Here is a 12,835-nt window from a genome sequence, read left to right as displayed (position 1 = left end):
CCAATTTCAGCACTTCCGAGGCTGGACACTGAAGTTGGCCCAGGGAGCAGAATCAATTGTATTAAAATACTTGGGAGGGTGGGAAAAATTTACTGGAGATACTGGAATCACACAAATTTGTAGATAGCCCGATTATATACCCCACCCAGTCACTGGTCCATAATAATTGGTGGACATATAAAAGACTAAAATGACAGACTGCACAAAGTACATGCCTATCTGGAATAACTTTAATCTAGAGGAGTTGCAGAGATTGGAGGGATTTGGAGAATCGGAGATTGAAATATGTGCATAAGCTATACTCGGATGACCATCTCAAGTAGTTCAAACAGCTGAAACAGGAGTTTAATTTGCATGAATCTGAATTCCTTAAATACTTGCAACTAAGACAAGCAATATGGGCTGAGGAAGCCATCTCTAATCTTTCTACCGGGTGGGCCATTTATATGGATACACCTAAATTAAATGGGAATGGTTGGTGACATCAACCTCCTGTTTGTGGCACATTAGTATATGGGAGGGGGAAAACTTTTCCAGATCTGTGGTGACCGTGGCGGCCATTTTGAAGTCGGCCATTTTGCATCCAACTTTATTTTATTCAATGGTAAGAGGGTCATATGACACATCAAACTTATTGAGAATTTCATAAGAAAAACAATGGTGTGCTTGGTTTTAACGTAACTTTATTCTTTCATGAGGTTTTTTACAAGTTTATGACCACTTATAAAATGTGTTCAAAGTGCTTCTCATTGTGTTGGATTGTCAATGCAACCCTCTTCCACTGATCGCAACACCACAGAAGAAATGCTAGCACAGGCTTCCAGTATCCGTTAACATGAGTATGGGTATGGTTTTACTGAAATGCACATGGTGGGGAGGGTGGATGTTCATTCTGGGTTGGGAAGGGGGAGAACTATATGGTTGTTATTTGAATGACATTGAATGAACAATTGGTTTATATAGGTGTTATTCCTGTACATGTACTGTATGACGACATTTAAAATAATTATTCTGATGTAAACTATGTTATTTGGTGTTTAATAAAGTTTATTGATTAAAAAAAAACATTTTTCACATTCTGAACAGGAAAAAGGCTTCTACCGTGTGTGAAGTCTCTGGTGTCTAATAAGGTGTGATTTCTGTACAAAACATTTCCCACAATCCGAACATGAAAATGGCTTCTCCCCTGTGTGAGTTCTCTGGTGACTAACAAGATCTGATTTCTGGTTAAAACATTTTCCACATTCTGAACATGAAAAAGGCTTCTCCCCTGTGTGGATTCTCTGGTGCTTAGCAAAATCTGATTTCTGGTTAAAACATTTTCCACAATCTGAACATGAAAAAGGCTTCTCCCCTGTGTGAGTTCTGTGATGTGCAATAAGTTGTGATTTCTGTATAAAACCTTTCTCACATTCTGAACAGGAAAAAGGCTTCTCCCCTGTGTGGGTTCTCTGGTGATTAACAAGAACTGATTTGTACTTAAAACATTTCTCACATTCTGAACATGAAAAAGGCTTCACCCCTGTATGAGTTCTATGGTGTGTATTAAGATGTGATTTCTCTACAAAACATTTCCCACATTCTAAACAAGAAAAAGGCTTCTCCCCTCTGTGGGTTCTCTGGTGATTAACAAGAACTGATTTGCAGTTAAAACATTTCCCACATTCTGAACATAAAAAAGGCTTCTCCCCTGTGTGAGTTCTCTGGTGATTAACACGATCTGATTTATGTTTAAAACATTTCCCACATTCTGAACATGAGAAAGGCTTCTCCCCTTTGTGAGTTCTCTCATGTGCAATGAGCTGTGATTTCTGGTCAAAACATTTCCCACATTCTGAACATGAAAAAGGCTTCTCTCCTGTGTGGGTTCTCTGGTGCTTAAGAAGAACTGATTTGTGGTTAAAACATTTCCCACATTCTGAACATGAAAAAGGCTTCTCCCCTGTGTGAATTCTCTGATGATTAACAAGGTCTGATTTCTGGTTATAATATTTCCCACATTCTGAACATGAAAACGGCTTGTCCCCTGTGTGAATTCTCTGGTGATTAACAAGAATCCATTTCTGGTTAAAACATTTCCCACATTCTGAACAGGAAAATGGCTTCTCCCCAGTGTGAGTTATTTGGTGTATAGCAAGATGACATTTCTGTCTAAAATATTTCCCACATTCTGAACAGGAAAAGGGCTTCTCATCTGTGTGAGTTTTCTGATGTTTGCTAAGACTTGATTTCTCTGTAAAACATTTCCCACATTCTGAACATGAAAATGGCTTCTCCCCTGCGTGAGTTTTCTGGTGACTAACAAGATCAGGAGGAGCAATTTGTTTTTTAATGCTTATTTTTTTACTTTGCTTTTCCTTATTAGTCGGTAATGCATCAGAAGACAGGACCTGTTTTAAATGATCAGATGAAAGATCTTTGCTGTGAAGGGATGATGGTATATCTGGAGTAATGTCATTCACTTCAATTCTATCTTGTGGGATCTCAAGATCATCTGATTTAAAAATTGAAGATGTCTGCTGTCCCTCTGATCTCCTGGTAGAGTCATCTGCTAAGAATAAAACCAAATATTATTTTTGAATAAAATATCCATGATATTTTTATTTTTGAACATTTCTACTTAAACTGTCAGTACAGATGGTAAGTTATGTAAAAATATTAAATTATTCACCAAGACAATGACAGTTCACAGTCTAATAGAAAACCTCATAGGATGGATCAGTAGAGCGTAGTGTTCAACTCTTTGCTTATTCCGCCTCCCAAATATGGAATAAAAAGCCACCAAACAATGTTATGTAGGTGAAATAATACCAATAAAAACTTCTACACATCTCACAAAAAATAAGTCCCCACTCAGGTCCATCATCTCATCAAGAATGTGAATGAGCCTTCAAAGAGATGTCTCAATTCCACAAAGATAAGAACTTTGTAATAACTTTGGAAAAAATACACTTAAGACTACACAAAAAATCTCATACATTTAATCCTTACGCAGAATGAAAAAGAATCTAATGAAGTATCTCCTGAGTTGGAAAAAGTAAAAATAGAACTTTGCATTAGAATCACAAATAATCAAGTTACAAATTAAGAAATTGGTCCCTACATAGACGGAAATAAAACAGAGAAAGAAAAATACGTTTTCACGAGACAAATCAGATTATAACGCTGGTTGTATTTTCTACTGGGGTAAACAAAAAATCAGACAGTGGAATTATCAGGAAAAAAACATCAACTGATTATTGAACTACTGATTCAGACTCAGGTGAGTATAAATTAGATTTATTTATTTATTTATTTTTTACAGGGCACATTGGCTTCAATGGATTAGGTGTTAGGTGACTATAACTGACTTTTTTATTTTTAACCACTTCGCGCCAGAGCCTGTTTTTGCCTTCGTGACTGGGCCAATTTTTTCAATTCTGACCACTGTCACTTTATGAGGTAATTACTCTGGAACGCTTCAATGTATTCCCCTGATTCTGAGATTGTTTTTTCATGACATATTGTACTTCATGATACTGGTAAAATTTCTTCGATATAACTTGCGTTTATTTGTGAAAAAATCGGAAATTTGGCGAAAATTTAGAAAATTTTGCAATTTTCAAACTTTGAATTTTCATGCCCTTAAATCAGAGAGATATGTCACACAAAATAGTTAATAAATAACATTTCCCACATGTCTACTTTACATCAGCACAATTTTGGAACCAAAATTTTTTTTTGTTAGGGAATAATAAGGGTTAAAAGTTGACCAGCGATTTCTCATTTTTCCAACAAAATTTACAAAAACATTTTTTTAGGGACCACATCATATTTGAAGTCACTTTAAGGGGTCTTTATGACAGAAAATACCCAAAAGTGACACCATTCTAAAAACTGCACCCCTCAAGGTGCTCAAAACCACATTCAAGAACTTTATTAACCCTTCAGGTGCTTCACAGGAATTTTTGGAATGTGGAAGAAAAAAATTAACATTTAACTTTTTTCACAAAAATGTTACTTTAGACCCATTTTTTTTATTTTCACAGGGGTAACAGGAAAAAATGGACCCCAAATTTTTTTGTGCAATTTCTCTTGAGCGTGCTGATACCCCATATGTGAGGGAAAACCACTGTTTGGGCGCACTGCAGGGTTCGGAAGGGAAGGAGCGCCATTAGACTTTTTGAATGTAAAATTTGTCTGAATAATTAGCGGACGCCATGTCACATTTGGGGAGCCCCTAATGTGCCTAAACAGTGGAAACCCCCCACAAGTGCCACCATTTTGGAAACTAGACCCCTTAGGGAACTTATCTAGATGTGTGGTGAGCACCTTGCACCCCCAGCTGCTTCACAGAAGTTTATAATATTGAGCCGTAAAAATAAAATTTTCACATTTTTCCCACAAAAAATGTTTTTCATTCCCTAATTTTGTATTATCATAAGGGTAACAGGATAAATTGCACCATGAAATTTGTTGTGCAATTTCTCCTGAACACGCCGATATCCCATATGTGGAGGTAAATTACTGTTTGGGCACATGGCAGGGTTTGAAAGGGAAGGAGCGCCATTTGACTTTTTGAATGTAAAATTTGTTTGAATAATTAGCGGATGCCATGTCACATTTGGGGAGCCCCTAATGTGCCTAAACAGTGGAAACCCCCCACAAGTGCCACCATTTTGGAAACTAGACCCCTTAGGGAACTTATCTAGATGTGTGGTGAGCACCTTGCATCCCCAACTGCTTCACAGAAGTTTATAATATTGAGCCGTAAAAATAAAATTTTCACATTTTTCCCATAAAAAATGTTTTTCATTCCCTAATTTTGCATTATCATAAGGGTAACAGGATAAATTGCAGCATGATATTTGTTGTACAATTTCTCCTAAGTACGCTGATACCTCATATGTGGGGAAAACCACTGCTTTGGTGTACGGCCGGGTTCGGAAGAGAAAGGAGCGCTATGTTGGCTGGGATAGGCAGCAGACACCATGTCACATTTGAAGAGTCGCTGACATGCCAAAACAGCAGGAACCCCCACAAGTGACCCCATTTTGTAAACTACACCTCTCAAGGAATTCACCTAGGGAAGTAGTGAGTATTTTTTAATTTTTAAATTTATACCATTGGGCAGTGAAAAAAGCATAATTATATTTTTACCACAAAAAAATGTTTTACCCTCAGATTTTACATTTTCACACAGGGCAATGGGTAAAAATGGTGCCGAAATGTGTCACACAATTTCTTCTAAAAGTGGCAATACCCCATATGTGGCTGTATCGTACCGCTTAGCCATACGGTGAGATCTGGTGGGGACGGAGTGCTATTTGACAATTGGAGAACAAATTATTGTAGAATAGGCATTTGGATTTGGGAGCACAAAATTTTCTGAATTTCTTTAGGGGGGCAAGGGTCATTTTGCTTTTCCAGAGCCTTTCTGCTACCAGTAACTTGGAAGTCCCTTATATTTTTAACAGATGACGGACCTGAGTGGGGACTACCTTTTTTTGAGGACTGAGTTGAAGCTTTTATTGGGAACATTTTATGTAACATTTATCCGGCGATCTAGGCTGGGCACTTACATCGGGGTTTCCATCTAATTTTCCAAGTGATGTAATTCAGATGAAACCCCTGCGGGATCCATTCACTGTAATGAGGCAGCAGAGTTACTCTGGACACCCTCTGGTCTCTGTTTAGCGGTGTCCTTTTTTTCAGAAGTGCACAAAACTGTGGTCAACCGCACTTTTATGCACGCCTAAAACAAATGACACCGTGGGATCCCAGGCTAGACGGCGTCCACAGTGGCCTATATCTGCCTCATTACAGGGAATCTTCCGTCATGGGTTCCGGCTGAATCATGTATTTCAGAGATTTACACGGAAACTCTGGTGTAAGCGCTCAGTGCAGAGCGCAGGATAAATGTGAGCAGAGCCTTACTGCGATCTTTGGAGACATAATAAACAAATCAGTAAGAGGTGAAGAATTGGTTTTATTTAGTTTTTACGCCGTTCCTAGTGTGATATAACTGATTAGATTACTTTATTCTTTGGGTCGGTGCGATTACAGAGATACCAGATTTATATCGGGTTTTTATGACTGACAGCTGTCACACACTAAAAGACGCTTTTTTTGCAAAATCTAGTTTTTGCATCACCATATTTTGAGAGCTATAATTTTTCCATATTTCGACCGACAGAGTCATGTGATGGCTTGTTTTTTGCGGGACGAGTTGACATTTTTATTGGTACCATTTTTGGGTACGTGACATTTTTTGATCGCTTTCTATTCCGTTTTTGGGAGGTAAAATTAACAAAAACAAACAATTCAGGAATTGTTTTTTGAGTTTTTTTTTTATTCCATTCTACGTGTGGTAAAAGTGATCAGGCAGCATTATTCTTCGGGTCAGTACGTTTACAGCGATACTACACTTACTGTATTTTTTTTTATGTTTTGGCGCTTTTACACAATAAAACAATTTTATAGAAAAAAATATTTTTTTGCATTGCTTTATTCTGAGCGCTATAACTTTTTTATTTTTCGGCTGATGGAGCTGTATGGCGGCTTTTTTTTTGCGTAACAAGATGACCTTTTCAGTGGTACCATTTTTATTTCTATTTTGTTTTTTGATCGCATTTTTTTCCACTTTTTGTTTGGCGATATGATGAAAAAGCATTTTTTTTGCTCCGTTTTTTATTTATTTTTATTACGGTGTGCACAGAAGGAGTTAATTAGTGTGACAGTTTTGTAGCTCGGGTTGTTTCGGATGCGGCGATACCAAATATGTGTACTTTTTTTGGTTTTGTAAAAATATACGGATTTATTGGTTTAATATTTTATTTATTTATTTTTATTTATTTTGTGATTTTTTTTTTAAATAGTTTAAAAACTTTTTTTTTACTTTTTTTTACATTTTTTCTTAGTCCCTGTATGGGATATTAATTTTTATTTTTCTGATCACTGATCTCATGTAATGTAATAGACATGTATTACATTACATGAGATCTTCCCTGACTGTTTCAGTCAGAGTCTTCTGTCTGGCTACAGCTGCAGCTGAGCCAGACAGGACACCATATATGGCAGAGCTGGAGGCGGTCATGTGACCTCCAGCTGCCATAGCAACCCCAGGTCCTGGAAGGACTCGGAGGTCTTCGGAGAGGTAAGTTGACGACCCCCTCTCCTCCTGCTGTCTCCTATATGCCGCGATCACTATAGATCGCAGCATATAGAAGACAGCTAAGGGTTAACATCACTGGGACCTGATCTAATCAGGTCCCGATGATGTTCCCTGTCAGAGCTAACGCTCTGCACCGGAATCGCAGCGCTTGCAGGACCCTGGGGGTCCTGAGCGCTGCGAGACCACCCACCGTTTTTAAACGTCGGCGCTGCACAGAGCCCAGCAAGCGCCGACGTTTATCTACAGTGGGCGGTCGGGAACCAGTTAAATAAATGTGTTAAACAGGGTGTGGACTTTTATTTCTAACGGTTTACTGAACAGTCTTCATCAGTAAAAAATGAGTAACTACTGAAGAAACCTCTCTGGGGTAATTAGAGTATGGGGCTCGGTGGCTCGGTGGCTCTTGGGAATTTAAACTATCGTAAGGGACAATATTTATTGTCAGATGAGTTTCAAGTGGAAATATTAGACATTTAAAAGAGAACTTTTTATAATAGTGCTGAGCTGAGGTGTCTTAAATATAGATCTCGGGCATTTGGAAGAGGCAATGGTGACTTTTTTTAAAGACTACCAGGAGTTACAGACTCACATAAGTGAGGCAGGCCGATCCCATCACAATCAAACTAACATAGAATGAACCTGTAAAAAAAGACATAGATTAAAAAAAATGTTACATCCCCATGAACAACGTATGTATGAGGGGAGAACTCTAACACTAAACTGGAGTTGCACTAATTTATGGTGGACCATTGGAGCAACTATGACTCCTGACCAGAAGAGTAGAGAAAGTATTAGCGCCCCCATGTCAGGAGAGATTGTGCAGTAATCTGAATAATTTAGGATTGAAAACAAAGCTATGACGCAAAGTGAATCCATGAAACCAGGATAAAGGGAAACTCTGTTGTTACTGACAAATTCACACTTGGCCCTCACTGCACATTAAATGCTGTCGATCATAAAAGTGAAGTTTGGCCAGAAAGACTGGACCTGGTCTTGTAGGGACCATATGAGCACATTCAGCAGCACAGAAGGGAGAGAAGGGAGATTCATCCAATAAGATATCAGGGATCTAGGAAGGCTTTAAGTTCTATAGAAAAGGGCTTTCAATCTCTAATGGCATTTGCCTAGTTTTGGGTGGAGGAAAATGTGATCAAGAGGCAAAATGTTGATCGCACAATTGTGATACGGCTGGACTACACCACCGATAAAGCAGCCACAGTCAGTGACTAAAAACCAAGCAATGTGAACTGAGGTCTAAGATGGTACACATGCAAGAAATAGGAGCATGTTTACACTAGCAAAAAGATGCAAAACCTACAAAAGACAAAAAATATATCTCATACCCTACCATCATTATATATAAATGTAAAGCAAAGTTGCATATGAAATATAGGGTACTTAGTGAACTATTTTTGATCAAAAAAAGTATACAAGCCATCCTTGTCGCTGGTGGGACGGCTTGTATACTTTTTTTGATCAAAAATAGTTCACTAAGTACCCTATATTTCATATGCAACGTTGCTTTACATTTATATAAAATAATGGTAGGGTATGAGATATATTTTTTGTCTTTTGTAGGTTTTGCATCTTTTTGCTAGTGTGAACATGCTCCTATTTCTTGCATGTGTACCATCTTAGACCTCAGTTCACATTGCTTGGTTTTTTGTCTTGTTTGCATTCTGTGCAAATTAGGGGTGTGGCATCCCCCTTGTTGAGCTGGTTAGTATATATGTAGCTTACCACGGGCTTAGGTGGTCTGATATTGGGACCCGGTTCTATTTGTCTACCCTTTTATATGCATTACTTCAACTTTGATATACAGTAAGGTTTTTAATATAGACAGTGTAGGACCGTCCCAATTTAGGGTCACCTTGCCGCTGGTGGGACGGCTTGTATACTTTTTTTGATCAAAAATAGTTCACTAAGTACCCTATATTTCATATGCAACTTGGCTTTACATTTATATATAATAATGGTAGGGTATGAGATATATTTTTTGTCTTTTGTAGGTTTTGCACAGTCAGTGACTGAAGAATCTGTGACTTCTCTGCATTTAGTGGTTACTACTCACCTGGGTAGTCATATGTAGGAATCTCCTCTTTACACCGCTCATCACCCCTCACATATGTATCTGTAGTATTAATATGGGTCAGATCTTCACCCTGAAACAAATATTGTGAAAGTCACAGACAGATGGAGAAGTCTCATCTATGATCAGCTCTAATCCTGCCATCTCCACCGTTCTCATTACACAAGTATAAAACACAAAATACTGGTGGATAAAACAACACTGAGCACAAGACCTTCACAGCCGTCTACACATCATGGTGGAGATCTCATGACACCTTTTCTCCATCTACCTGATGATCCCGAGGAACATTGGGAACTTCTTGTTTACAGTCAAGTGAAAGGAGAGGATGGGGACATCTCTCTGGTGTTGTCCTCTTACTGGATAGATATAAAGGAAACACATACAGTCACTAAATTCATTCTTTACATACAGAGAATTATAGGCCGTGTATATTTAGTCCTGTCTATTACCTGGTGATGCGAGGGGCTGGGGAACCTCCATCATGACATCCTTGTACAGATCTTTGTGTCCTTCTAAATACTCCCACTCCTCCATGGAGAAATAGACAGCGACATCCTGGCACCTTAAAGGAACCTGACACATACAATGATAGCGTCATCCCCCCAATCCCTTCATAGCGATACTGTATAATGTCCAAGCATTCCCAGCAATGTCACCTCTACAGTCAGCAGCTCAATCATCTTGTAGGCGAGTTCTAGGATCTTCTGCTCATTGATGTCCTCATGTATCATGGAGTGAGGTGGAAGCCCTGTGATTGGGCTAAGGGGTCTTCCCCATCCCTCAGACACAGGGTCCTGAAAGCGCTCACTAGAGGTCTTCTTCACTACTGTGTAATCCTGGTTATGGAGAGACCGTTAATAAATCTCACTCCAGACATTTCCAGAGTCCTCACCTCTCCAGTTCTGTCCATCTGTTATTCCCATAGATAAGAATGATGTAATGTGACATCATCAGAATCTCTCACCTCTCCAGTAAGCCGGGAGAGGATCTCTAGGGTGAGGTGTAATATTCTCTCCGCCATCCTGTCTCTGTCCATATCTATCGTTGATGGGTAAATCAAGAAAATTCTGTTATATAGAAGATCACTGAGAGAATCTGATATTGTAGGGAAGGGACCTGAATGAGAAGATGAGCTGATGGAACATCATAAAAATCCTGTGTAATAATACTATTACTGGAGATAATAAGGGAAAGAAACAGTTTCTTCCTCAGAGTCTGTTGCTGAATACATTTCTCATAGACTCATCTTCCATAAAGCTAATTCTCGTCTCATTTACCGACGCTGGAATCGGCATTAGCAAAACTGCAGGAGATATTCATTACACGTGACATGAGAAATAACTATTTCATGATAAGGACGACATCTTCATCTTCTACTACGGCTCTAGAACCATATTTGGCCAGAGTCTGTCACTGACTACATCTCCACCGGCCGTCTATATGAATGTTTCCCGTCTTCCCCAGACTGTAATCTTCTATCATGTTATATCTCCTGTCTAATTCACACACAGAAGTTTGAGGCTTTTATAAAAGATTTTTTGTTTGCACAAATACCGAGGACAGAAATTATTTGATACCAAAGTCTCCATGTACAGCATTTTATGTGGTTTATTTCTGGCCTTAGGCTTTCCTATATTACAAGAAAAACACCAGAAAAAAAAAAACATATTAAAATGTTTCAAAAGAAAATTGGCGCCAACAATTCTTGTAAAACCACTTGCTGCTGTGAAAAGCAAAAATGGCATCTAAGAAGATTTGACTGAATTCAGCTGAATGCCCCTCCTCCCCCAAGTACTCGATTGTATGGGGCTGCCCAGTTACTATGATACTTAAATGCCTAATAATGGTGTTTGGGCCTGCAATGTACGAAAGTCTATTAGGCCGGACCAGATGCAGCGTCCAATAAGTTACCTTTTAACACCCCCCACATTAGACTAAAGTTGCATGACAGTACTGATTTTGGGTTGACTATATAATGTATTTGGAGGCCTCCTGACAGATGTCAGGGCAGAGAAGGATCTGGGATCCTGAATTTCAGAGGCTAATCCGTTTGTTCTTCCTGTAGATAATCGTCTGCTAGAGGAGTCTGGAGGTGACTCTCTCATACAGACCACAGGAAAGCTGGAATATTTGTGTGTATGGGGCAGTCGGGAGAGATAGCCATCTGTTAAATGATAGTTCAGCCAACACTTATCTCATGTGTATGGGGCCGTTAGTATTACACTGACAGGCAGTGATAATACACGGCACTATAGTAGTACAGTGCATCATCTGAGCAATCAGAGACTTCTGTGTTGTACGATTGCACTAAGGAGAGTTGTTTAAAAAAGTAAAAAAAAAAAATTTTATGTGAAAATATATATCACAGTTTTAGCAAAAAGAAATTCCATCATTATAGGAAACAGACTTACTGTACAATATTAGTTAAGCCTAATAGTGTCATAGATAGAAATAACAGGTTCCACAGCAATAGCTGTAATTGGCCCCCAACCTCAAATGGAAAAAAAAAATTTCTATATATATTTGGTGGAGTCAAATTTCCCGACTCTGCAGACCACATGCTGCCGTTGATAGAAAGAAGCATTGAAACAGATGTGAGTGCCAGGATTTTTTTTCTTCTATGAACTGTGTCTCTCCACGTGCACCAACACTCGATAACGGAGTGCAGACTTCTTCCATTGAACTTGACAGAACCGTACCAAATGGTATGGTGATGAATGATGGAGACCAAGGTCCTAAAATAAACTTCAAATTCTTGTTAAAAAAGAAATGAGAAGTACAGGTGCGTCTCACAAAATTAGAATATCATCAAAAAGTTAATTTATTTCAGTTCTTCAATACAAAAAGTGAAACTCATATATTATATAGGGGGTATTGTCAAGAGGAAGATGAGAGACACCAGACCCAACAATGCAGACGAGCTGAAGGCTGCTATCAAAGCCACCTGGGCTTCCATAACACCTCAGCAGTGCCACAGGCTGATCCCTCCATGCCACATTGCCGCATTGATGCAGTAATTGATGCAAAAGGAGCCCCGACCAAGTATTGAGGGCATTTACTGAACATACATTTCAGTAGGACAACATTTCAGATTTTAAAAACATTTTTCAAACTGTTGTTATAAAGTATTCTAATTTACTGAGATAATGACTTTTGTGTTTTCATGGGCTGTAAGCCATAACCATCAACATTAACAGAAATAAACACTTGAAATAGATCATTCTGTGTGTAATGACTCATATATTACATAGTTTCACTTTTTGTATTGAAGAACTGAAATAAATTAACTTTTTGATGATATTCTAATTTTGTGAGAAGCAGCTGTATATACATCAAATATCAGGCACCACACTTTATGAATGCTTTTTCTGCATTAGGGTGTGTGCAGACAATGACTCTCATCTGCGGCCCTGACGCTGCGGAGGAGCCGCAGGCGGATATGCAAAGGAGCGCCACCTTTTTAATTTTTTTTTCTGATAATGTTCATCCACTAGTGTGCATGTCGGGAAGTGACGTGCTTTAAACTGAAACGCCAGATAAAATAATTGCCGCCGCACTACTCGTACCCGTGATTGCGCATGCCCGTAATT

The 12,835-nt window shown here is 38.7% G+C and overlaps 1 protein-coding gene across 1 annotated transcript; it reads right to left on the bottom strand.

Annotated features, from left to right (window-relative positions):
* Nucleotides 1–988: 988 nt before the first annotated feature.
* Nucleotides 989–9,624, bottom strand: LOC141176183 (uncharacterized; the record flags this gene model as incomplete). Its single annotated transcript, XM_073660178.1, has 3 exons — nt 989–2,548; nt 9,225–9,315; nt 9,514–9,624. Coding segments are annotated over 3 exons (1,653 nt in total), but the record flags the coding sequence as incomplete, so codon positions are not given.
* Between the last annotated feature and the right edge of the window lie 3,211 nt (nt 9,625–12,835).

The sequence above is a fragment of the Phyllobates terribilis genome, unplaced genomic scaffold (assembly GCF_046119375.1).
Source record: "Phyllobates terribilis strain yellow unplaced genomic scaffold, ASM4611937v1 Scaffold_17__1_contigs__length_24005725, whole genome shotgun sequence".
Classification (NCBI taxonomy): domain Eukaryota; kingdom Metazoa; phylum Chordata; class Amphibia; order Anura; family Dendrobatidae; genus Phyllobates; species Phyllobates terribilis.
Note: the sequence above shows the minus strand (reverse complement) of the source record. Positions and strands in the feature narration are given on the sequence as shown.